This window comes from Suricata suricatta, chromosome 12 (assembly GCF_006229205.1).
Source record: "Suricata suricatta isolate VVHF042 chromosome 12, meerkat_22Aug2017_6uvM2_HiC, whole genome shotgun sequence".
Lineage (NCBI taxonomy): Eukaryota > Metazoa > Chordata > Mammalia > Carnivora > Herpestidae > Suricata > Suricata suricatta.
In genome coordinates, this window is record NC_043711.1 from 51655154 (window position 1) to 51679508 (window position 24355).

Here is a 24355-nt window from a genome sequence, read left to right on the forward strand (position 1 = left end):
TTCAGATATAAATAGACTAGTTCCCATGGGGCTGCTTAAAGAAATATTAAAGGATATACTTCAATACAAAGGTTTAATCCAGTAGAAAGAAGTGAAAGAAACAGGGAGCATAGAAATTGATAAACATATTATAAAATCCAAATATCAAGTCTAGAAAGTAACAAGGTAGTATTTTAAAAAGTAGTGAATACCTATAACAAGGGTGTGTGAGGGGGATGTGGAGTTTGGAGGGAATTGTGCATCTTCGTTATTTTCTTGTTCGGAAAGGACAAGGCCAGTTAACAGCCATTCTGGTGAACTCCACGTCCCTGTCTTCTCACTGTACCCTGAGAGGTACACTTACTTCCCAGAAAGTGCCAACCACACGGGCAGCTACCACCTCCTCCTCAGCACTCCACAGGGCGGCCCTCCAGTCGCCATGCTTTCTGCCCAAGACAACTGTGGCCACAGTTTTGGTCCTGATTCTTCAATGGGCATGCTCTGAAATCTTCTGGAAATAACCCGGCCCCTACAGTGTACAGTAAGGAACCCCAGAATATTGATAGCATGCCTTTGAAGAGCCAGGGGTTGCCACTCCACTCCAAGTTCCAGGGCACTTTTCCCTCTAGAGCACCAATAGCCAAATGAGTTCTATCTGCAATGATAGAGACGTTCTATATCTGCTCTGTGCAGTATGGTAGCCCCAGCCACATGTGGCTATTGAGCACCAGGAATTTGCCTAATGAAACTGAGCAAAGTGAACTTTAACTTTTATTTCATTTCAGTTACTTTAAGTTTAAATGCTGAGTTATGGCTTGTGGCTATCTCAACAGACAGCATAATTCTAAAGGGTGGGCATTCCTGAAGGGATCCATTCTACTCCCAGATGAGTCCCAAGAGACAGTCCCCACCTCTGCAGGAATCCCTGGAGTGAGCTCATCTTTATGCTCTGGAACATAAGTGAGGGCAGGTGGGTGGCCCCAGCACTCAGCCCCCGCCTCCTTTTTCCTCTGCCCACAACCCTTGCTGGCCTGACAGCCTCAGCCCACCCTGTGTGCTCCCTCAGAGCCGCACTCCTCAAACCTGCCCATGTATACAAACCAGAGGCGGCTGCTGCTGAAACACAGACTCTGATGAACAAGTTTGGGATGGAGCCTCCAAGTCTGCATTTTCTACAAGCTGGCAAATGAAGCTGCTGCTGCTGGTGGTCTGGGAATCACACCTTGAGCAGTACAGGTATAGGACAGTTGTCTCAAAATGTCACTTCACTTTGCCTGTAGGTCCCACAACAACTAGCATCATAGCAGCTTCCATTAGTATCCATACCTTCTGGTTTGGCTACACCTGTTTTCCACAGGGTTTTAAAAGCAAACTCTATGCATACAGGATAAGTCAAATCAGCTCATGATGAACAGAGATGCCAAAAAACCCTGAAGTGTTAGTCAAGAAAATAAAATTAAAGGCATACTCATCACTTCAAAAAAACAAGAGCCAACATTCATTGAGCATTTACTATGCACTGGACATGATGCTACACACATCATAAATGAAGATGTTCTCATTTGATCCTCACAACAACCCTTTTTACAGATAAAAAACCAAAAACAAACAAACAAAACAATCAAGGCCCAGAGAGCTCAGTACTTGCCTGAGGTTACAGTGAGTAAGCAGATGAGCCATGATTCACATCCAAGCGATGCAACGGGAACCCCCACACTAGACCAGAGCTCTGGTGGGATGCTCAAGTACAGGGATCTCAAGTGTGACAGCGGATGGACTCCCATGCAGAAAAACATGATCATGGGGTATCTGTGCACAAATGTTCCTAGCAGATTCATTCCTAACTGCCCAACTTGGAAGTACCCAAGACATCCATCAATAAATGAAAGGATAAACAGACTACAGTACCTCTTGAGGACAATTATTCAGTGATAAAAAGAAATGAACAGCTAAGCCACAGAAAGATATGCATAAACCCACAAGGCTTATGACTAGTATTGGTGAAAGATGACAATCTGAAAAGGCTACACGCTGTAGGATGCTCTGGAAAAGGCAGAAGTAAGGAGACAGGAAGAAGATCAGTGGTTGCCAGGGGCTTGGGGAGGAAGGAAGGATGAACAGGTGGAGCACAGGATGTTTAGGGCTCTGAAGCTATTTGATATGTTCTATATGTCATGGCAGATACATGACATTATGTGCTTATTAAAACCCCCCAAGTACACAACAGGAAGAGTGAACCTGAATGTAAACTATGGTTAATATCTCAGATTGCCTCATCAATGGCAACAAATATGCCCCACTCATAAAATGTAAATAATAGGGTAAACCAGAGTGGAGGTGAGGAGGTATGTGGGAATTCTCTGCTTAATTTTTCTGTAAAGCTAAAACCGCTTAAAAAAACTTTTTATGTCTTTTATTTATTTTTGAGAGACAGAGAGAGACAGTGTGAGCAGGGAAGGGTCAGAGAGAGAGGGAGATACAGAATCTGAAGCAGACTCCAGGCTCTGAGCTAGCTATCAGCACAGAGCCTGATGCGGGGCTCGAACCCACGAACCGTGAGATCATGACCTGAGCCTAAGCCGGACGCTTAACCGACTGAGCCACCCAGGCGCCCCTTAAACCGCTTTTAGAAGCCCATTAATTAAAAAAAAAACATGCTTAGGGCACAAAATTTTACGTCCAACTGTGGGGGGAGCCCCAAACCCCTCCCCAGTTAAAAACTCCTGTCCTAGAAAACACCACTCCTCCACATACTCCACCCACACTCAGGGAGAGCAGCCAATGTCCAGCAAGGTAGACACTCCATACATTTCTGTTGATTCATTTAAAAAGCAAAGGCCTAGTGAGCACATGGCACTACTGGGCACACAGTAGGTGTTCAATAGTACTTGCTATATGAATAAGTATAAGGTTGGAATTCTAAAAACTAAACCAAATCAAACCAGCCTAAGAATCCCTGGAGATTTTCAGAGAGGGCTCAAGGTTACTCCCCTGTGGTCATGACTGTCCATGGCCCTCTCCAGCCCACATTGTAGTTACTATTGGTGACATCTCTCTCTCTTCCTAGGAGAATGCAAAATCCTCAAGGACAACAGCATGGCCCAGTTCACCGCTCATACCCCGAACACATGGTCAGTCCCAGCAGACAGCAGGTGCACCTTTAGTGTTGGTTGACATCTCTTTGAAATGAGCCCCACATCTCTTTCTCTGCAGGGCCTCTCAGGCTTCTAGGAGTAGCCACATGAATTCAAACAATGGCACTAACCCCAGCTGCATGTGCCCATAAACCTGCAATGTCACCACTGGAGGGCAGCCCCTCATGTCCCCTATGACACTGCAAAGCCTCCACTGTCCTCGGCAGACAGACTTCTTCCTTGCTTTACCCTGCCCCCGCCCTCCAAAATCAAGGTCATTTGATATGTGTGTCCACTTATTTCCTCACCTCCAAACTTATTCTCTTCTCTTTGTCTTTTTCTGCTCCTAGAGAAGTTTCCACATTGCTGTTTCATCTAACCTTACCACTTCAAGGGGCGCACATTAGTAAAACACTGGATCTTGAGGCTTATAAGAGAGGAAACTGAGGCTCAGAGAGAGTGAGTGCCTGCTTGAGGTCACACAGTGGGGTGAGCGAGAGGCAGGCATTCAAATGCAGTTCTGACTCTAAAACTCTCCTGCCAAAGTCCATGGGGCCCTCCAGTCTGAACAGTCTTCGAATTACAGCTTTGTTATGCCCATCAACTCCTGCCCAGAAACTTTCAACAGCTCCCTCCTGGCCACTGAAGGAAGTCCCAAACTCTTTGGGCTGGCACCAAAGGTTCCAGTACAGGGGACTCAGTCTGCCATCTCACTCTTGTTTCCTATGACTCCCAGTAAGGAAAACCTGTTCTACAGCCACACTGAGTTACTGACCCCTCCCTTCACATATGCAGACTTTGCTACTTCTGTATTTGCTTATCTCCAAACAGCCTTCTTTTCCCTACCCCTTCAAAGATCAAATCGAAGGCTACCTATTTCAAAAAGTCTTCCAAAGGATGTGCAACTGGACATAGTTTTGCTCTCCTCTGACCATGTGCAGTCCTTTATCTAAACCATCATACGGCATCCCCCTGCCAGCCATCCAGTATTGACTGAGAGTCTAACACGTGCCGGGCTGGATGACAGGCGCTGGGGAGTCTACAGAGCACAAGACACCAAGTTCTTTGCTTACATGGAGCTGCATTCACTGGGGAGGCTAACAGTGAGCACATCGACAAACAAATGAGATTGCTCCCAACAGCCATCAGAGCCGTGAATAAAAGAAAACAGGGCTTTGGTTAACGTCATGGGGTTTGGTGGAAGTGTTTGAGCTCAGCTGGTCAGAAGTGACCTGACCTTGGAGCTAAGACTTATAGGACAAGAAGGAGCAGGCCATGGATTATCTGAGGGAACAGTGATCCAGAGAGGCAAGGTTGATGGTAGGAAAGAGTCTAGGATGGCCAAGGCCATGTGGGAGATGGGGCCAGGCCATAGATGGTCATGGTGAGCAGTCTGGATTTTAATTCTAATGAGAGGGGAGGCTGCAGGGGGGTTGACCTCTGCTTCTGGTCATGACTGAGTGACAGACTAGCCACCCTGCCATAAGCACCTAACAGAGCAGCCACAGTAGTGGAGGCGACCGCACAGGCAGTGGATAATATGCAGGGCAAGACTGCTATCCCTGAGAGATGCAAACCTCTGAGGGGGTTTCCCCCAGCCCTCTACCTGGGGACACTTTCTTGACCACAGCAGAGAGTGCTAGAGTCCAAGCAGAATACATATTCTCACTGGGCCAAGGAGGCAGGGCCAGGGTGCAGGACAGCTGAAATAGTTATAATCTATAGTGTGGGGCACCAGAAAGGGGGAGCTGTACAGAGCAGGGCCCCAGATGTCCATGAGGCTGTGGCTGAGGGCTGAGCTATGAATGTCCAGTGGGAGCCCACCCAAGGCCAGACAGTGCTACCAGGAGCTGAGAGTACAACAGAGATCCTAGAGGTTGGTCACTGCTGGGAGAAGAGCAGGGCTGGGGGATTGCCTACAAGAGTGGACAGATCTGGTCAACACCCACGTATTCACCCTTGGCACCTGGCTGAGGCACAGAATGACCTCCCCTGAGGAGCAAGAACCAGGCCTCCAGGCAAGGTTTCTCCACCAAGGGATTATGGGTATTTTGAGCCCATAGCTCTTTGTTTGGGGGGCTGTCCTCTGCAATGTAGGATGTTTAGCAGCATCCCTGGCTTTTACTCACTGGATGCCAGTAGTGACAATTAACACTGTTTCCAAACATTGCCTTTTTTTTTCCCCCATATTTTATTGTCAAATTGTTTTCCATACAACACCCAGTGCTCTTCCCCTTAAGTGCCCTCCACCATCACCACCACCTCTTTTCCCCCCTCCCCCTTCCCCCTCAACCCTCAGTTCATTCTCAGCATTCAGTAGTCTCTCAAGTTCTGCATCCCTCTCTCTCCCCAACTCTCTCTCCCTCTTCTGCTCCCTCTGGTTCTCCATTAGGTCTCTCCTGTTTTCCTGCTAGACCTATGAGTGCAAACATATGGTTTCTGTCCTTCTCTGCCTGGCTTACTTCGCTCAGCATGACACCCTCAAGGTCCATCCACTTTCCTACGAAGGGCCATAGGTCATTCCCTCTCATTGCCACAAACACTGTCTTCTTTCTCCTGAGATGTGATATTTCCCTGGTTGAGCAGCACTGCTAGAGTAAGAACTCGGCTCGACCCATCCTAACAAAGCCTAAGGCACAGCCCTGACAAGCTGTTAGAACCAATTAGAACCAATGAAGGCTCAGTGAGTCCCGTTAAGTCAGAGGGTCCTAAGAAACAGCCTGATATTTGCACACACCGCAACAAGGAATCACGAAGTTGAGTCTGTGTAAGCTTAAGGTGTCAGCCAGCAAGTGAAACACCTCTTCAAACAAAACCCAGCACTCTTCAGAAGAAGAGAACAGAATTCAGAGCATCTACAAGACAGTATCCCCACTACTCAACTACAATCCACAGCATTCAACCAAAACTACCAGCTGGGCACAGAAACGGGAAAATATGATCCGTGAACTAGGGAAAAAAGATGTTAGAATAAACAAATGCAAAGAATTAAAGCAGAACACATTTAAAGAACAATGCCAGGAGATTACATAATCCAGGATTCCATTCTCAAAGCCCACTCAGTCTGTTGGGTGAGGAAGGAAATCGTGGTAAGGGGCAGGGAGCCCATCTTGGAGGCTCTTAGCTCAGACAAGGCTGGTTTGTGCCTCAGTTGTTTACGCTGCACTTAAATTAGCATGTTGATCCCTGGAAGATACTTTCAAAGTGGGGCATAAATTAGGGCAGATGAATCAAGAAAGAACAAGCAAATGAAACGAAGAATGAATGAATGTCTCAATATTGGGAACTAGGGGAGCAGGGAGTGTTTCAAGGTGGAGGTGAAAGGTTTCCTGGTCATAGGAGGGCCAGGTTACTATGGAGAGAGTCCTGCACTGGGTGGGGACTAAAGCCACTGATGCTGAGACTCAAGGATTCTTGCAAAGTAGTCATGAAGGTCTGGGATGCTCAGAGACGCCAGAACTAGGGTTGCTAGCCCAGGGCTGTAGAGGAAGAGGAAGGCCAGAAAAGTCAGATGTGACAAAGAGTTTCAGCACTGCATCCTTTACTTGACCGAGTCAGACTCTCCTGTGTTCAAGAGTGATCTCTGTAAGTGCAAGGCAAGTGGCTTAAGCTCTTGGAGTCTCAGTTGCCTCACTTGAAAACCTTTAGGACACAGGTTTTAAAACCCTCAGGACCTATTAGAGAGAGCCTTTCTTATGGCAATAGGACCTTAGGTCCTGTCTTACAGGTCATAAGAATTTAAGTCCTTATGTGTAGCATTTAGTGCCTGAGTCTAGAAAATAATACTTATCAACAACTATTCGGTTGAGTGAATAGGATAAATTAAATGACAAGTCTGTGGAGTACAGTACCTGTCATAGAATCAGCCATCAGGAAATGATATCTATCTAGTGGGGCGCCTGGGCGGCTCAGTGGGTTGAGTGTCTGACTCTTGATTGCAGCTCAGGTCACGATCTCATGGTTTGTGAGTTCGAGTCCTGCATCAGGTGCAGAGCCTGCTTGGGATTCTCTGTCTCCCTCTCTGTCTGCTCCTCCCCTGCTTGCTCGCTCTCGCTCTCTCTCTCTCTCTCTCAAAAATAAACATTAAAAAAAGAAAGGATAACTAGTATCACTGTTCGTATGTGTACCAAGCATTTCGTCAACCATTGAGACTGCAGATTAATAAGGTACCATTGAACCAGCTGAGAACTGAAATTCACAAAACTTCCCCCTGAGTAAGCCTGTGGCTGAAAGAATTTAATGAGGAGCCCCAGCGATGCACAGACTCTCAGTGGAATATACAAGAATTCTGATTCCACAGACCAGCAACTCTTAAGGAATTTCAAGCATTCAAGAAAGAGGAAATGCTGACTACCTTTCTTTCAGTGTGTGTGCTCGGTCAGTTAATGTGTCTCTAATTCTGGGAGTGTTTACCTAGTGACTGGAAGCACACCTGTGTCAGGTGAGTTCCAACCCTAGAACCCCCTCCTTCACTGCTATTATCACTGACCTAATCATGTGTGTCTCCTTGAAGACAAGCATCACATGTCAGCTAACTCTGCACCCCCAGGACCTGGCACTCAGTACACAACATCTGTGTGCTGGTAGAACAGTGACCTAGCCCCAAATCAAATATACCAGAAGGAAACCTTGGGTGATTTTCAGTCCCAGGGAGAATAGCCTTCATGTTTACTAAAGTCTGCAATACTTTCAAAAACATATCCAACGTCTCTAAGTCAACATCATTATTTACATTTTAGTTTGAAAGTGCCGCAGTAAAGGGGCACCTGGGTGGCTCAGTTGGTTAAGCGCCTGACTTCAGCTCAGGTCATGATCTCACAGTTTGTGAGCTTGAGCCCTGCATTAGGCTCTGTGCTGTCAGCTTGGAGCCTGGAGCCTGCTTCAGATTCTGCGTCTCTCTCTCTCTCTCTCTGCCCCTTACCTGCTCATTCCCCGTCTGTCTCTCTCTCTGTCAAAAATAAATAAACATTAAAAAAATAATTAAAAAAGTTATGCAGTAAAGATGCTCAGGTTTCCTTGGGTCCCTGTCCAGGGCTGAGTGCCCTGCCACCAGGTGGCAGCGGGTCCATGGGCACATCCACAAGGCTCAGCAGGTGAGGGTTAGGCGTGGGTCTTGTTTTTCCCTGATTCGTCCTTGTGGGGTGGGCAGGTGGAGGAGATTTCCAGCATTCTGCGGTGCTCACTGTTTGGGCCTCCTCCTGCCCCACTTCCAGGATGCAGGGCGCCAGAGCTGCCGGGCGGCTCCAGTCCCTGCATGGAAGAGGCTGACTTGGAGAGCGTGTGCACACCCTGGGAAAGCAGACCCCGCGATCTGGATCTGCTACAGGGCTTTCTGTTCTTGCCCTGAAAACACACACTCGAAACACAATGAAGAGTGAGGGTGGCAGGAATCTGGGGCAGGCAAAATGTGATTTCCTGCAAGCGCCCCTCCATTCCCCAAAGACTGAAAAGACAGAGAATAAAAATTTGAGGGGGAAAAATGGAGTGCAAGCACTTCAGACTTCAGAGAGAACACAGGGCTGACAGAAAAGGCAAATAAATGTTTAGAAAGTTATGAGAGACCATGGAATGCAAATTGCCAGGGGACAAAGAAGGCGAGCTGCTGTGTCGTTTCAAGCTCTTGATGAGAAACTTAATTTGCTGGATTCACAATGAAGGCACTCGGTTCCGAGTTCAAAGCCTCCCTCCAGATCTGTGGAGCTCCAACTCACCCTGCCCAGAGCCTGGCGACATGGCGGCAGAGGAAGACCACCACTGGCGTCCCTGGAGCCCTGCTGCATGCCAGACCCTGTGCTGGGCGCCAAAAATGAGCATTAGAAGTGCTTTTGCATTCGTTCACATGCAAACTTGCTTTCACAACTGCTCTGTGTGGTGGATATTCTAACCCCAACAGACAGGGGAAAACCCTGAGCTCTGAGAGGTAAAGGAACAGCCCAAAGGTCACCAAGCTGGTCAATGGCAGCAGAGTGACTCAAATGTCCTTTCCTAGATTCCAGATTGCAATGCACTAAAATCCTGTCTCTGGAGAGCTTATCCACGACTGAAGTCCACGCTAGGTCACTGTAACAGAGTCACATAGGCTGCTCCTAAAACCGTCTGCCAGTCCATCCATCCATCCTTCCTTCCTTCCTTCCTTCCTCCCTCCCTCTCTTCCTTCCTTCCTTCCTTCCTGCCTATAAGTATTTACTGAGCTCATAATGTTGGCAAGGGTAGGAGATCTAACAGCAAATGTACAGATCGATCCTCGGCCCTCCTGGAGCTCACATTCTGGTGAGTGGAGTATGGTGACACAAAATGAAAGGTGTCTTAGATGTTGGCAAGTGTCATGGTGAAAACCAAAGCTGTGGGTAGACAGAACATGCAGAGTGGAGAGCGTGATTTTATACAAAGTGGTCAGGAAGCCCACATGGATTACAACAGCAGGGTGCACAGCCCTTTAGACCTTTATATAACATCCACAGCTCTCTCTCCTGACTCACTGTTACCGTGTGAGGAAGGTGTTCTTGGCTCCCAAGCTCCCTACAGCTGAGTTCTCTTTACATGCTTTGTGGAGCTCTCCTGCCTCACTGGCTGGGGAGACAGAAGGAGGGGGCCGCTGTGAATGCGTCTGCCTGTCCAGATCAATACTTAAGAAGTCTTCATGCAGAATGCCACACAAGCCCAGAGGGCCTGGGAGCACCCCTCAAAACAATTTTTCCCTTAAGGCCTTGAGAGCTGGAGTCCAGAGCTTTGCACCAGTCAGGAGCCCTGTGCCCCTTTAGAAATGTAAATGACACAGCACACAGGCATGTGTGAACCCCTTATAAGCAGCAGGGAAGGGGAGCTGGAATTCCAAGTCTGGAGTTAATGGAGATCCTGGATCATGGAGAGGCCCCACCTCACTGTCACCCTGGCCAGGATATGGGATGCAGGAAGCAAGAGTTTCCTATGGGGTAGAAGGCACCTTGAGAATTTTTTCCTCGGGTGGGTCACTGCCTGTCCCCCCTCTGCTGACCTGATCAGGCACCACCCTCCCACCCCAGGCCCTAGACTTCACCAAATTCCAAACATGTGTTCAGGGAAGTAAACCTGTGACGCCCATATGCAAGGCCCACCGCTGTTGTGGGAGCCCTGGGGCAGGGCTGGCTCTTCCAGCTGTGGGAGAGAAAGGCAAACTGGGGGGCTCCGTGCAGCATCAGCCATTAGCCCTCCTGTGAAGTTCCCACCCACGTAACTCCCCAGGAAGCAAAAGAGGGAAAGTGATAGCACAGATGCAGCCCCTTCTGACTCGCCCGAGCACGAGAAGGCAGGAGTTGTTCACAGGCTTTGGCACGAGGACCATCACCAAGAACAAGGTGCATGTTCTTCTCAACAGACCAAAGCTCTGATCTCCTCCAACCCTCTTCCTTCCCCAGACAAGGAGTGCTCTTATTCGTTTATACACTGACAGCCTGTCGGAGGTAGGCCTGCAGTTAAGTATCAGCAGGATAAACAAAAGACTAGCTTTGCTGAGCTCTGGGGACAGGTGAGTGGAACACAGGACCGTCGTGATCCCCGTCCTCATGGAGTTGGCAGCCTGGGGAGGACTCCCAGCACGGGCTTATTTCACCCCCTGGAGGCCCCAAGTCCCACTCACTGGGAATGGCTGGAGCAGTGCAGGGACCCAGTGAGGCTCTGAGGCTGGAGTGCTGAATGCGTCCTGCAGCCTGGCCTCTGATCTGCCCGACTCCCCGGGGCTTACCACCCCCACTGCCTACCCTTCCCACTTGTCCACACACAAGAGACATTCCCGGAGCTCCAGCATCAACCTTTCAGTCCCTCGTAGCTGCGGGAAGCCTGAAGACCATCTACGAAACAAGGGTGTTCACATTCCCAGACAAGCTGGATGGGAGTTCTTCCTGGTGCACTCTGAAGCACAAACGGGAAACTAAGTCAGGTTCTTTACTCAGAACAAGGACTTGATAAGAGGAGAAAACTACCAGGAGACTGAGCCTTTTTCTGATCTCCTGATGAAGTATTTCTAGCCAACAGCTCTCCTGACCTACTTTCTCTGATTCTGAGAGCCACGTTTCAGCTGTCTTGAGCAGGTCCGTGTGGCTACCTGAAGTCCCAACATGACTGCAGAATGATTCTCCAGTCTGGACCTCCACACACCCTCTTCACCCTGTACTGTTTGCCAAGTCCATGTTCATTCTAGTATTTATTTAATAGCTGCTTGTAAATTAACCTTGCTCCTTACCACACACATGTATGTAAGTGTGTGTGTGTGTGTGTGTGTGTGTGTGTGTGTATGGCGTGTGTGTAGATGCAGCTTCATTCTATCAATAACTGTGCAGTCGCGGTTTTGATATAGTTGATCAATGTCCCAGGTTTTTTTCTAATGCACATTAAAATACATAACTGTAAAAAAGAAAAACCATTCCTCCGCCACTGGGTCATCACATCTCACCTTCACAGCCATGTGATGGGGCAGGCATCTACAGCCTGTGACCCTCATTCTAGGGAAGAAGGGACCAGGACCCTGAGACGGAGGAGCCCTGCTGGAGGTGACACCGACCGTAAAGGGGAGCAGGAACTCCAGCCTGGGCCTTCCTGATGGTTCACGGCCTCGGTGTGGGCACAGGGGAACACCAAGAACTGTGTGGTGTGGATCTGTTATTTTCTTCTTCACATCTCACCTTCCTTCACTTCTATTCTCTTGCCCAGAGCCCAGAACCCAGAAACCCTGGGCTCGAAGTCCTAACTGGGCCACTGAGCTGCTGTGTGGCCACAGGCCAGTAGCTCAGCTCCTCTGACCTGGATCTGTCCACTGAGTGGCCATTCTAGCTGGGGTATGGTGATCCTGCAGACCAACGCACAGGCTGTCTTCCCTCAGCACGCAGAGATAGAGCTGTGTGATGTGCTGGCCTCCAAAGTTAGAGGAGGTGTCAAGACCCCTCCACAGATTCTAGGTTACCACACCACCCCACCACCAGCCTTTCAGCCCCCAGAGCAGACAGAAAGCTGACTCGGGGCTCCTCCCACCTCCCTTTCAGCCATGCTGGGCCCTTCCCGCAACACACCCCTGCTTCCAAAACTACCAGTTATGTGGAGTTTTGTTTACCCTTCCCTCCTGCGGTCACTATCTTTACCTCTACCCCAGACAGTTAACTATCTCTGTTGTTTTTGGTGGGCATGCTCATACAAGGAGAATCAAGACACATTACAACTCACAGATCTGGTAAACTGTAGGTTTTTAAATGTTTAGCTAAAGCAATAGAATCTTTCTTTAAAAATCTCCAAATAGCTTTGGCTCTTATCATCATCCAGCAAACGTTTATTGAGCACCTACTATGTACCAGGCACTGAGCTAGCTAGGGATTGGCGATACGGTGGTGGGCAAAACAGACACAGACCTTGCTTCCAAGCTGTCTTCTCTTGGAGGAGCTTCCTGGCCACACTCTTCCAAGCACACTCCTTGCCACTCCACACTGGTCTCTGTGGGTCCTGTCACTATTTAATGGATTGCATAGTTTATTTTTTATTCTGTTTACTGCTTTCTTCTTTGGCATATAAACTCCATGGGGAAGGGATCATTATTTTGCCCAATGTCCACGCTATATCCCTGATACCTATAATAATCTCTGATAGAGAGTAGGCACTTAGTAAATATCTGTTAAGTGAATGAATGGACATGAAACAAATCACACATGTAATACATACATACATGTATATACCTATATAAATATTTCCATACATTCATGGTAAGTGCTTTGGAAAATAAGTATGAAATACTAGAGGGTGCATGGATGGCAGTTGGGAAAGGCTTGCCTGGAAAAGTGATGTTTAAACTGAGTCCTAAAGGATGAGTGGATGTTGGGCAAGGTGCAGAAGGACAGTCTGGGAAGGAAAGAGGGGGCGTCCTCAGCAGAGAAGCAACATAAGCAAAGGCCCTGAGGCAGAAAAAAGGCCAGTATCTGGAATGAACTGAGAGAAGGGGAGAATGATGGGGATGCAGCAAGGAGACATCTCGAGGAAGCGCTTGGAGGCCCTTATTTGGATCTTATTCCAAAGACCACAGGGAACTCCAGAAAAGATTTAAGCAAAGAGGTGCCTGTCAGCCTTACATTTCAAAAAGATCACTCTGCTGCTGATTCAGAGTGGCCTATGTGGCCAAGGGGTAAGGGACATTTCTGGGAGACCAGTTAGGAGGCTACTCTCAAGTGGGAGATGGTGTTGTCTAGACCAGGCTGGTGGCAGCAGTGGTAGAGAGCAACATGGATGGAGTGGGGGGAGTCAAGTGGAGATCAGAGGCCAACAAGTATCCCTTTATGGGCACTTGAAGATTCTGCAGCTCATAGTTAGCACCTTTTTCTAGAAAAGGCCAAATAGTAAATATTTTAGGTTTTGCAGGTATGCAGTAAAGAGCTACCACAGCAGGCCTAGGCTCCTGGCTCATATCTGAGAATGTAGCCAAGGAGTCCCCTGATACTAAGTCACACAGTCATTCCGTATGCCAAGGGCACTGTATTCTGTGGTACCAGCCTGCCTGGACTATCTGTGCAAGCAATACAATTTACAGTGAGCATCTGCTTTCCTTCTGAAGGTCTGGAATTCTGGAGGCCATGTGGTCGATCACATGACCAGAAAGTACCTGCACACTTAACAAAACTGCCCCATTAAAAACCTGAATTCTGACTGATCTCTGGGGAGAAATACTGCCCACATGTTTCTGCATTTTGATGCTGCAAGAAAGAACATGTTCTGTGTGGCTCCTCCAGCAGGAGGCTGTGAGGGGGCCCATGCATGGATTCCTCCAGACTTGACGTGATGTGTCTTTTTCTCTCATTGATGATGGAAATAAGCCATATTAAAAAGTATGACTGCTCTGAGTCCTCTAAGCCCCTCTAGTGAATCACTCAATGTGTGTGTGGGGGGGAGGGGCGGGATCTTGGGATTCTTGACACAAGGGGTCATGTGGTTTCTGTCTCAGCCTCTCATCTCTGCCTCTGAGTTATGCCTTTGAGCGGCCACAACAATATGGGGAAAAATAAGTAACAAGGCAGTTGTCCAATAAGAGTTTATTTACAGAAATGCGTAGCAGGCTGAATGTGCCTCTCAGTCTCTTGGTCAACCCATGTTCATGGAAAATGCAGAAACCTCTGAATCCACTTTGAACCTGCTCAATGAAATCAAACTTTTTCTTGCATTCATGGGAAAACCAAGGCCCAGAATGAGAAAAAAAGAAGCAATCTGTCCAGGGTCACTTGGGATCAGCAGCAGAGCCCGAGGAGAACCAGGTCCTGAGTGCTGGCCCAAGTTGCTTACCAGGACTCCAAGCAGCCATTCCACAGAGCAGCCTTGCAGGTGAGTGCTGGCCTGGGATCTGAGGCCTGAGAGGAAGGGGTGGCAGGAAACTGGCACAATGAGGCAGACAGTGTGAGTGGTGAAGCGTCTGGCTTCCCCTCTGTTCTGCGTGTGGGTGTGAGGTGTGTGGGTGTGTGTGTGTGTATGTGTACATAGGGCTCTATGGTTGTAGGTGCTGGCTGGGTTTTCCCAAACCCTTCTGATTATCAGAATCTCCTCTGCAGCTTCCTGAAAATAGAGATAGACAGGTGCCATCTCACAATCCCTCCAACTGCACTCTTAACATGTTCCAAGGGGTTCTGATGAACAGGTAGGTTTGGAAAATGTGGGTGATGCCGAGGCTCTCTTTCCTGATAGACCTTGAGGAACAGGATAAGGCAGGCCATGAGCAGAGGAAAGAACAGGAAATCTGTATGGGGCCAAGACTTTGTGAATCTGACAAAAAGGCACAGACCAGTGATTCTGGAAATATGTTTTCCAAAACTGACTCTCCAACCGAGCCTTTGCCATCAGAGTCTGGAGTTGGTGAGGCCAACAGTCAGGAGCCAATTTGCTTCTTCCTAGGGATTCTGCCTGCAATTCAGGATGCGGCATCAGGTGCCAGTGGTGCTTGAGCCTCAGGGACCCCTCACAGCACAACAAACTGAGAGAGAAATGAGTTCGCATTGCCACTCCACCACGGACCTTCATCAGTGTGATGAGCTCTGCCTGAGCTGCAATAGCTCGCCCTCCATAAACCTTCCCACCCATGTTCTCCAAACAGGGGGAGGCTAGAAGACAGACTCGGAGTCGCTTGCAGGCTCATCTGCTACAAATACAGATTCTACATTCTAATGCATGATATATTTAGGTTTGTTTTAATAGAAAAATGGGTGCCCCTATGTTCATCACAGCATTATTCACAATAGCCAAATTATAAGAGCCAGCCCAAGTGTCCACTGATTGATGAGCGGATAAAGAAAATATGATCTACAGATACAATGGAATATTATTCAGTCATAAAGAAGAATGAAATCTTGCCATTGGAACAACATGGATGGACCTGGAGGTACTATGCTAAGTGAAATAAGTCAGAGAAAGACAAATACTGTATGATTTCACTTATATGTGGAATCTAAAAAAAAAGTTAAAACATAAACAGACTCTTAGATACAGATAACAATCTGTATCTGGTTGCTAGGATGGGGGTAGGCAAAATAGAGGAAAGGGATTAAAAGGTACAAACTTCCAGTTATAAAATAAATAAGGCACAGGGATACAATATACACTATATGGAATATAGTTGATAAAATATAGCAACTGTGTATGGTGACAGCTAGATTTTGTAATATGTAAAAATGCTGAATCACTATGTTGTACACCTGAAACTAATATAACATTGTATATCAACTATACCTCAGTTAAAAAAATGGATGTCTCCTCATCCATCACATGTCTTTGAGCAAATTATCTGACACCCTGGAATTACCTGGTAGCCTTTAGAAGATACTGATACCTAGGACCCACCCTCAGAAAATTTAATTGTATTCATCTGGGTTACGCTCTGAGAATTGGGATTTTTCAAAAGTTCCCAGGAGCTCCTACCAGGTAGGGAGGTTGAGCACTTCAGGGTCTGCAAGATGTCTGTTTTCTTCTCCGGTCTAACACACACCCAGGCACACCATCACTGCTCACATAGAGAAGCTGAGGGATAAATAGTCACTATCCAAGATTCAGAACGATCAGTGCCCTTCTGGACACAACAAACAGGTGAATCGGTTTTTGCCACCCATTCTCTTTCTGCAAGCTACATGCACAAGGAAAATCAGTCACTAACAAAGACCTAGCTGCTCTCACTGAGATGCATGGCTTGTGGGGATCTGTGATCTTAGGCAGGAGGAAGAAGTTTCTATTTTCATTTACCTCTAACAAATTTAGCATTTCTTCAGTTATGAATGTAGACAACCAACTACAGAATTGTTAGCAGGAGAAATCGCAGATCCTTTCATATCACAGTATCTGTATCTCCAAGCATCACTTATGCTCATTGTGACCTTAAAACCATAAAAATCACTGGACCTGTTGCTGGATCTTGCTCTTTGACATACTGATAAACAAGCACATATATTATTACCATGTCACAAATCTGTCTTTTACTAGTGTTTTGGTGTCTGTATTTCAATATATTGAATTTCCTATGCATTTAATTGATGCATGGAAAATGATTATTGTGAGAAGGGGTCCACAGGCTTCTACATGCTCAGCCAGCTGCTAAGCCCCCGTGGCTGGCAGCAGAGGCCTGCAGAGGGCGCCCCAGGGGTGATGGGCAATTGGACACAGAGCAAGCAACTTTACCTGTGGGTCGGAGAGCCGGGAGAGGTCAGGATACAGGTAGAACTTGATGCCTTCGGAGGCCCCAGGCAAGGTGACCCCTCGGATCAGCAGAATCAGAAGCATGATATAGGGAAATGTTGCAGTGACGTATACAACCTGCCCAGGGGAGGAGAGGAAAGAATCAAGAAGGGGTGATGGTGGTGGGCAACGTGGCTGGCCCCTTAACTTTTGGCCAGGAGCAGTGGACTTCCCAGTGCAGTAATACATGAAACCCCCAACGTGGCTTCCTCTCCCACCTCATCTCTTGCCACCGTCCGCTCAGGGGCCTGGTCTTTCGGCGAGTATCTAGTGAATGCCTACAGCAATGCTTGATATCAGTGCTTTTCAATCATTTGTGACCACAACCCACAGAAGGAAATACATATGCTATCAAAATCCCATACACATTGAGCTGAAACAGGATGTTCCACAAAATACTCACTTACATGTGTGACACACTCAATATTTTCTATCAGATTCTACTTCATGTTTTTATAAGTTTGGTTATGACCCTCTAAATTTAGGTCACGATTCACCAATGGACCCACGTTTTTTAAAAAGACTGCTTTTAATGTTCATCAAGTTTTAACAGCCAAGGACAGAATAGAAAGGTATGGAGGAGGGGCACCTAAATGGCCCAGTGGGTTGAGTGTCTGACTCTTGACTTCGACTCAGGTCATGATCTCAGTGTTTGTGTATCGGGCTCTATGCTGACAGTGTGGAGCCTGCTGTCTTTCTCCCTCTCTCTCTGATCCTCCCCTGCTCACATGCCCTCTCTAAATAAATAAAAAATAAATACAAAGAAAAGAAAAGAAAAAGAAAAGCACAGTGGAGAAGGGGAGGGAAGCTATCTGGGGCAAGAAAGACCCAGTGTTTTCCTGGGATCATTTCAGCTTGGTGTGCCTAGAGGCAGGTGATGGGACCCAACGGACCTGGGCAGCCCTTTCAGCCCACGGATTCTGTGCAAGGAACACAATCTTCCCTGGGTTTCCTCACACAAGCATCGCTTCTAAGCAAACAGCAATGCCCTCAAGACTCCAGGAGTTCCTGTCCTGGGGCCACCACCTCTCCTGGAGGTCCAAGCAGGACTCAGTGTCTCCCCCAGGTCTGATTTTTCCTCCTTTGTCACATTCTCTTCTGTAATTGCTTCATCATGTGCTCTTCGTGGGGGCTGCCTGTTCCATCTGTTTACATCAGCAACTTGTCAACATTTGGGGGCCATGGATGCCTCTGAGAATCTGAGAACAGCCACAGACTCTCCCCTCTGCCCCCAGAGGTGCACAGACACAGATATGTGGACCAGCTTATGGATGGCTCAGAGACTCAGACTGCTCTGGTAAAGGACCTGTGCTGAATGGTCTTAATTCTTCTAGTAGAAACCCTTTCCAACTGAGGGTTTCTTTTACCGGTGGACCAGCCTTTCACTCAGCTTTTGCATTTATTCATTTACTCATTCATTCACCTACTTACTCACCAAAACCACTCCTATGTACCAAGCACTGAGTTAGACACTGGGATATTCAAATGAGTCTCAAATGGAAGTTTCTGCTTCAAGAGGCCTCCCCACTGGTAGAAAAGACAGATGTGTAGGTAAGTAGATGATTAATGCATTATGTAATCAGGGGAGTGTAAAGATGGAGGTGCACCGAGTAACTAATCACAGGGGCAGTCAGGGAGGGCTTCTCTAAGGAGGTGATCCATATATTGGACCATAACGGATAAATAAGGAGTTCAGGACATGGGAAATGGGGGCAGAGGGAAGAAGAGAATAAAATCTTACTAAATGCAAGCCACTTTACCAATGACAGTAGAAATAGTTACATTTATACAGCATTTCCTCTTGAATTTTTTCTTGTACTATTTATTTTATTATCATATAAGTTAACATCTTAGAAAAACTGAAATAGAGACACTACATATGGTAGGACACACAGTGATTCTTCTGTTAACTGTGCTGTTACTTCATTGAAGAATGGTCGTATATGCATTAGAGGGACTGAAGGGGACAGGAACATGACAAAACAATAATAAAAAAATTACCGCTTCTTTACACTTAACCTACAAACAACAAAGTAAGAGACCATACTTTATATAAATGCAAATGTAAGTCATTCAGTTGGTAAGGGACAAAGCTGGGATTTAAACCCAGTCCTCAAAAACAGCAGAGAGTGGTGTCACTGGGTCCTGCTTGGATTGTTTCGTCCAGACATGGTCCCCAGCCCACTCACAGCCCTGCCCCGGCCCTTTCAGGATCCTGTTTCCAAACCAACAGTTGGCTCTACTGACATGTCAGCCAGTTATTTCAAATGATCTCTTGCTATAATATATAATGTAATCCAGGTGAATGCAAGTCAGATATATAAGAATCAGAGCCCATGGCTGATATTAATAGTCAAAACTTAAAGGCCAGCAGTGAATAGGGTAGATGGTTCCAGCCTAGAAGGCCAATCGTGGTATAAAAGCTCCCATTTCCCTTAGCCTTGCAGGCACAATCTATCATGGATCTTCAGCATTTCATATAAATTCTTGATTATCTTCCTTCAAAATGAAGCCCCACACTGGTCAGCCAGCTTATGTCTATGAAAAGACAGGGGGAAGCTAAAATCTATTGCTTTTAATTACCTAATTTCCACTTTTGTCTCTGTGACATAGAAGATTAATTATCCAGAACGCCCAGGCCCTGAATGATGAATTTTCTACCTTAACCCCCAATGCTCATAAAATGTAAGGGAAAGAATGTTATCATATAAAATAGAAGAACTTAAAATCAAAGGACTGTATCTTTACTCTGTGGGACCACCTTGATGTGACTCAACTTGTCAGTTATAGTCCACCTGGTCTTTTTTTTTTTTTTTTTGAGAGAGAGAGAGAGAGGGAGAGAGAGAACAGGATAGAGGAGCAGAGGGAGAGAATTTTAGGCAGGTTCCATGCTAAGCTGATGTGGGGCTTGATCCCAGGACTCTGGGATCATGACCTGAGCCAAAATTAAGAGTCAAGTCGGATACTCAACCAACTGAGCCACCCAGGTGCCCCTCCACCGTCTGTTTTTGAGTGAACATTAAGGGGGTCACTTATAATCCGGCCAAATGCACCCTCACTATGCCCTCAGCAACATACACAGCAGACTGCTCCTCAATGACCACAGTGGCATGACTTATTAAATAGCTAATAACTATTTTGAAGTTAATTCCATTGTTTAAAGTTCTAAATGCATGTTCTGCTTCTATGTTACATTGTGGAGAACTACCCTCCCTCCACTGGTATCCACATCTTCATTTTTACATTAAAAAAATAAAACCATAAGAGAAATAAAATATTCAGATGAACTGCTCAAAGACCACAGTACAGATAATGACTTAGGCTGCCAAAATGAAACCACCGGCTGGCAGGCGTTAGCTAGAAAAATCTTTCTGTGAGCTGAGGTTTGAGAGCCTCAAGTCAAGGAACAAAAGGTGGTTTAGGGGCATCATTATGTAATGGACACAAGCGGAGAGGGGTATGAAAGTTGAAAATGCAATGCTGGGGACAGCCTGTATCTGACACTGGTCCCAGTTCTCCTAATGGCTCCTTTCTGATTTGTTTCTGCCCTCAGCTATACCAGGCATTTGGACATCATCTTTGATTTTTCCTGAGAACAGCTGTAGACTGTCCAGACAATACAGATCTTGTCATTAAGAGATTGTACATCAATGGCATGTACACTGCCCTACCCCTCCTGTGCTCATGGCAGACATCACTAATCAATCACAATACTCTATGCAGCTAAGCCTAGACAAAGCATCAGAACCCTCCACAGTACTCCAGCAGCCTCCAAAAATAGCTGGGAAGAAACCCAGTATCTGCTACCCTTGATCTGGACCAATTTTCATTTATACATTCACAGTCTCCTGCAGGTCATTAGTCCCTGTGCCCAGAATGGTAAGACCTGGGTCTCGTGCTTAAAGAAAGAACTGCTGAATGTGCATACCTGAATGGGATTCCTGGGGTCATGACACCCAAAGAAGCAGTGTGAAACAGGAAAAGGAGGCTAGAGAGACAGGTTAGAAGGTTCTTTGTGAGTGGATTCAGCCTTTGGGCTCTGACAGTAGAGTTGCAGCTGGATCTCCAAGGATAAGCAGGAACGGGAGAGGCTGAGTCTAGCAGGGAAGACAGAGAGCTAGCCAACAAGGTGGAATTTGGCTGAGAACAGTCCCCTGGGTTGTCCTCTAGGTGTCCAAACTAGAGTCTGCCTCCCCTCTTTCTCCAGCTGCTTCCCCCATTCAATCAGTGGTATCAAGACTCACCAACTGATCTCCAACTATATTCTGAAATTACACCCCCTCTTCAGCCCCCTCACCAAGGACTCTCATTATCTTCCTTCTCCATCACACACCAGTACCACTCCATCTACACTGTAGCCGAGTTTCAAAACCGTGAATTCAGCATGTGTCTTCCCGCTTCTCAGAGTCTGCCCTCCCCAACCTCACACACATTCAAGGTTGTGGGATATCATGCGAAGGATTAGGCTTCGATTCAGATGAGCCTGCATTCAAATCTTGGCTCTGCTCTGACTTGCTGTGTGACTTGACCAGTCTCCATCCTTCCTCCAACGACTCCGTCCTCTGTTGTTCCAGGTTCCTCGGCCTTGGGGACCATGCCAGGCTCCTTCACATCTCTGTATCTTTTCATGCCTTCTTTTATTGGTACTATTCAACCCCAGATGTTTGTCCTGAGTGTGTTTGAATCCCCACAAGGCTGAGGACTCCTCAAAGTCATCCAGCTGTGATATCATTGTCCTACCTACTTTATACATCAGACAGCAGAGGTCCAGAGTGGTGGATCTGAAGTACAGTAGCCTCCCCTCCCCCCATCTCCATAGGGGATATGTTCCAAGACTCCATACAGGTAGGACTGAACCCTGTATATACTATGTTTTTTCCTATATGTATATACTATGAAAAGTAAATTTATAAATTAGGCACAGTAAGAGATTAACATTAACTAACATTAACTAAGAATAAACTAGAACAATTATAGTAATATACTGCAATAAAAGTTGAGTGAATGGGGCCTCTTCTCTCCCCAAATACCTCACTGTACTGTATTTATCCCTCTTGTGATGTTGTGAGATGATCAAGTGCCTATGTGATGAAAAGCGAGGTGAATGCTGCAGACTACTGTGACACAGCCTTAGGCTACTATTGACCTTCTGACATCAGGAGGATCATCTGCTTCCTGTGAGGAACTGAAACTGCAGAAAGAAAACCATGAATAAGGGGCGGGGACTACTGTACCTCAGTCTCAGCTCAGGACTCCCCCTCTAAAGCTGTAAGCTATGCCATCAGCCCACCTGCTGGGAGAGGCTGGAGTGCCACTTCCTCCCTCCTCCTTCCCTGACCGCATCCCCATCACTCCACCACCCTCTGGTCGGTCCCCTCTAGCTTCCCTTCACTTGCTGTTTTATCACCTTGTAAGTTTAAGATTTCTAAAACATATGCTCCTTGAGGAAAGGGAGTTTTGTCTTTTACTTGCCCTGCTGTATCCACAGGGCCCAGGAGAGCACCAGGTATGCAAAACAAGCTCAATAAACATTTGCTGGATGGATGAACAAGCAAACAGGCTGAGGTCCGAGATGCTAAGGTTAGACTGCAGGGCTTCAGAACACCATGGTGTGCTTCCTCTGCTAGAAACGCTGGGTCCACATAAAATGGGATTCAGAAGCTTGAATCTGATTTTAGGAGGAGTGTTTATAAATAAGGGAATGAGAGATCTGGCTTTAAAAGACAGATCAGTCCAGATACAGAGGGTAAGGACAAGGTACTTTGCAGCAAAGTTCAGCAATGGCTTTCAGGATGCCTGAGGCTACAAGAGTCCCTGGAAGAACCAAGCAGGGCTTGGGCATTTAGCTAAATTATGCAGTGTTTGCTGATGGGCACAATAAGTCACTGACCAGATACCCTCAAGCCTGGCTGGTGGCTCAGACCCAGAGAAGTGTGCGTGGGGAAGGAGGGTCTCCTCTGTCAGATGTCAGAGGCCCCTGAAGTGAGGCTCTGGCCCCAAGCACATCCCTTGGTTAAGGAAGACATTTTTGTTGTTGTTGTTGTTTTTTTTACTATTGTTTAATTTCCTTTCTGAAGGTCAAGTCCTCTTGAATATAAAGGTTAGCACGCTTGGTGGTAATTATACTGTATCCTGTTTTAATTGACTCTAATTGTACATTTGCATTCCAATACTGGAATTGTGGAGCATTTTCCCTCTACTTCCAGGACACAGCTATTTATTTCATAGCAGGGAGGTTGTCTGATCATTGAGAACATGACAAAAGTTGCAGAAAGGCTGCCCCTCCCTAAGTTTTCCAGGATAATGGGATCAATTGGAAAGTTGAGCCTTGTTCAAAAGGCTCTGGGAAAGCAGGGTGGTGTGGGGGCAAAGACACAGAACCACAGGGTCAGAAGATCCACTATAATAAGTGGGTTGAGCAAGTCCATACCCTCTCTGGGCTGGCATTTTAACCATCTACAAGAGGCAGGAATGAACTAATCCAGGCTTCAATCATTCTTATACCATTGTTTTTTCTTTTGCCATATAGTTGTATATTTTTGCATTATTTACTTAATATTTTCTATAATTCAATATTATCTCTTATGTTCAATAAATATATAATGGAAAAGCTGAACTACCACCACAGCAGAAAACCATTATCTCTAAGGACAAATATAGAGGGTAAGTGCAAAAATGAATGCAATGAAAATAAAACAAGATTAAATTATAGCCAAAGGCTCTGAGTCTGAGCTACGTTCTCTATTTGTTCAAAAGCAAGAGTAGCAAGTGTCAGGGAGGCACTAAAAGATGAAGGAGCTAACTGCACCTTTTGCCTTAAGCAACATGGAAAGGGAATATTATCTTTTTATGTGATCGGATGTTCTTTAATCCAGGCTCATGTATCACTAAAATCATCCTGTAGACTGTCAGTAGGGAAAAAAAACCCACTTCCTATATTTGTGGGATAGATCAGATGGATGATCACTGGGGTCCTTCTCAGCAACCACAGCGTTTTCTAGAACAGTCCAGTTAACCATAACCCTTTCAAAAGACCAGGATTTGTAGAGCTATCCAAGGTCCTGATACTAATTTATTTATTTATTTATTTATTATTTATTTATTTTATTTTATTTTATTTTATTTTTTTAATACAGTTTATTTTTTAACATATGCAATTATTTTCCGTCATTTACAATACAGTAGTTTCAATGATACTCCAAACAGAAAAGCAAAGTAAAAAATCAAAACCCCCACTTCTATTTCATGTAATTAGACTTATACAGAAATTAGCAGGTTAGGCACCAACTAGTTAATCACCTAATTTCACAGCTATCTGAAGTGGCAGTTGTAATATAGCAGCTTATCTATGATACATTCAAGATACATGATATAATTTATTACTTGCCCATAAGCTAAAACACAGCCTGCTTAATACCTTTCCTTAAATTCCACCTCTATACTACAGTATACTTGAGGTCCATGCAAAAAAAGTAGCTACTTTTTATATAGAAAATGGATGATTAAGTCTTTGGTGCTGTAAAAGC

General features: G+C 46.2%; 1 protein-coding gene across 1 annotated transcript in view; it reads right to left on the minus strand.

Annotated features, from left to right (window-relative positions):
• Positions 1–24355, minus strand: part of SLC6A11 (solute carrier family 6 member 11) — a 133104-nt gene that overhangs the window by 50981 nt on the left and 57768 nt on the right. Inside the window, exon 7 of the mRNA XM_029917896.1 lies at positions 16773–16907. Coding sequence (XP_029773756.1) covers positions 16773–16907 — 135 coding nt within the window. The remainder of the gene's footprint in view (positions 1–16772; positions 16908–24355) is intronic.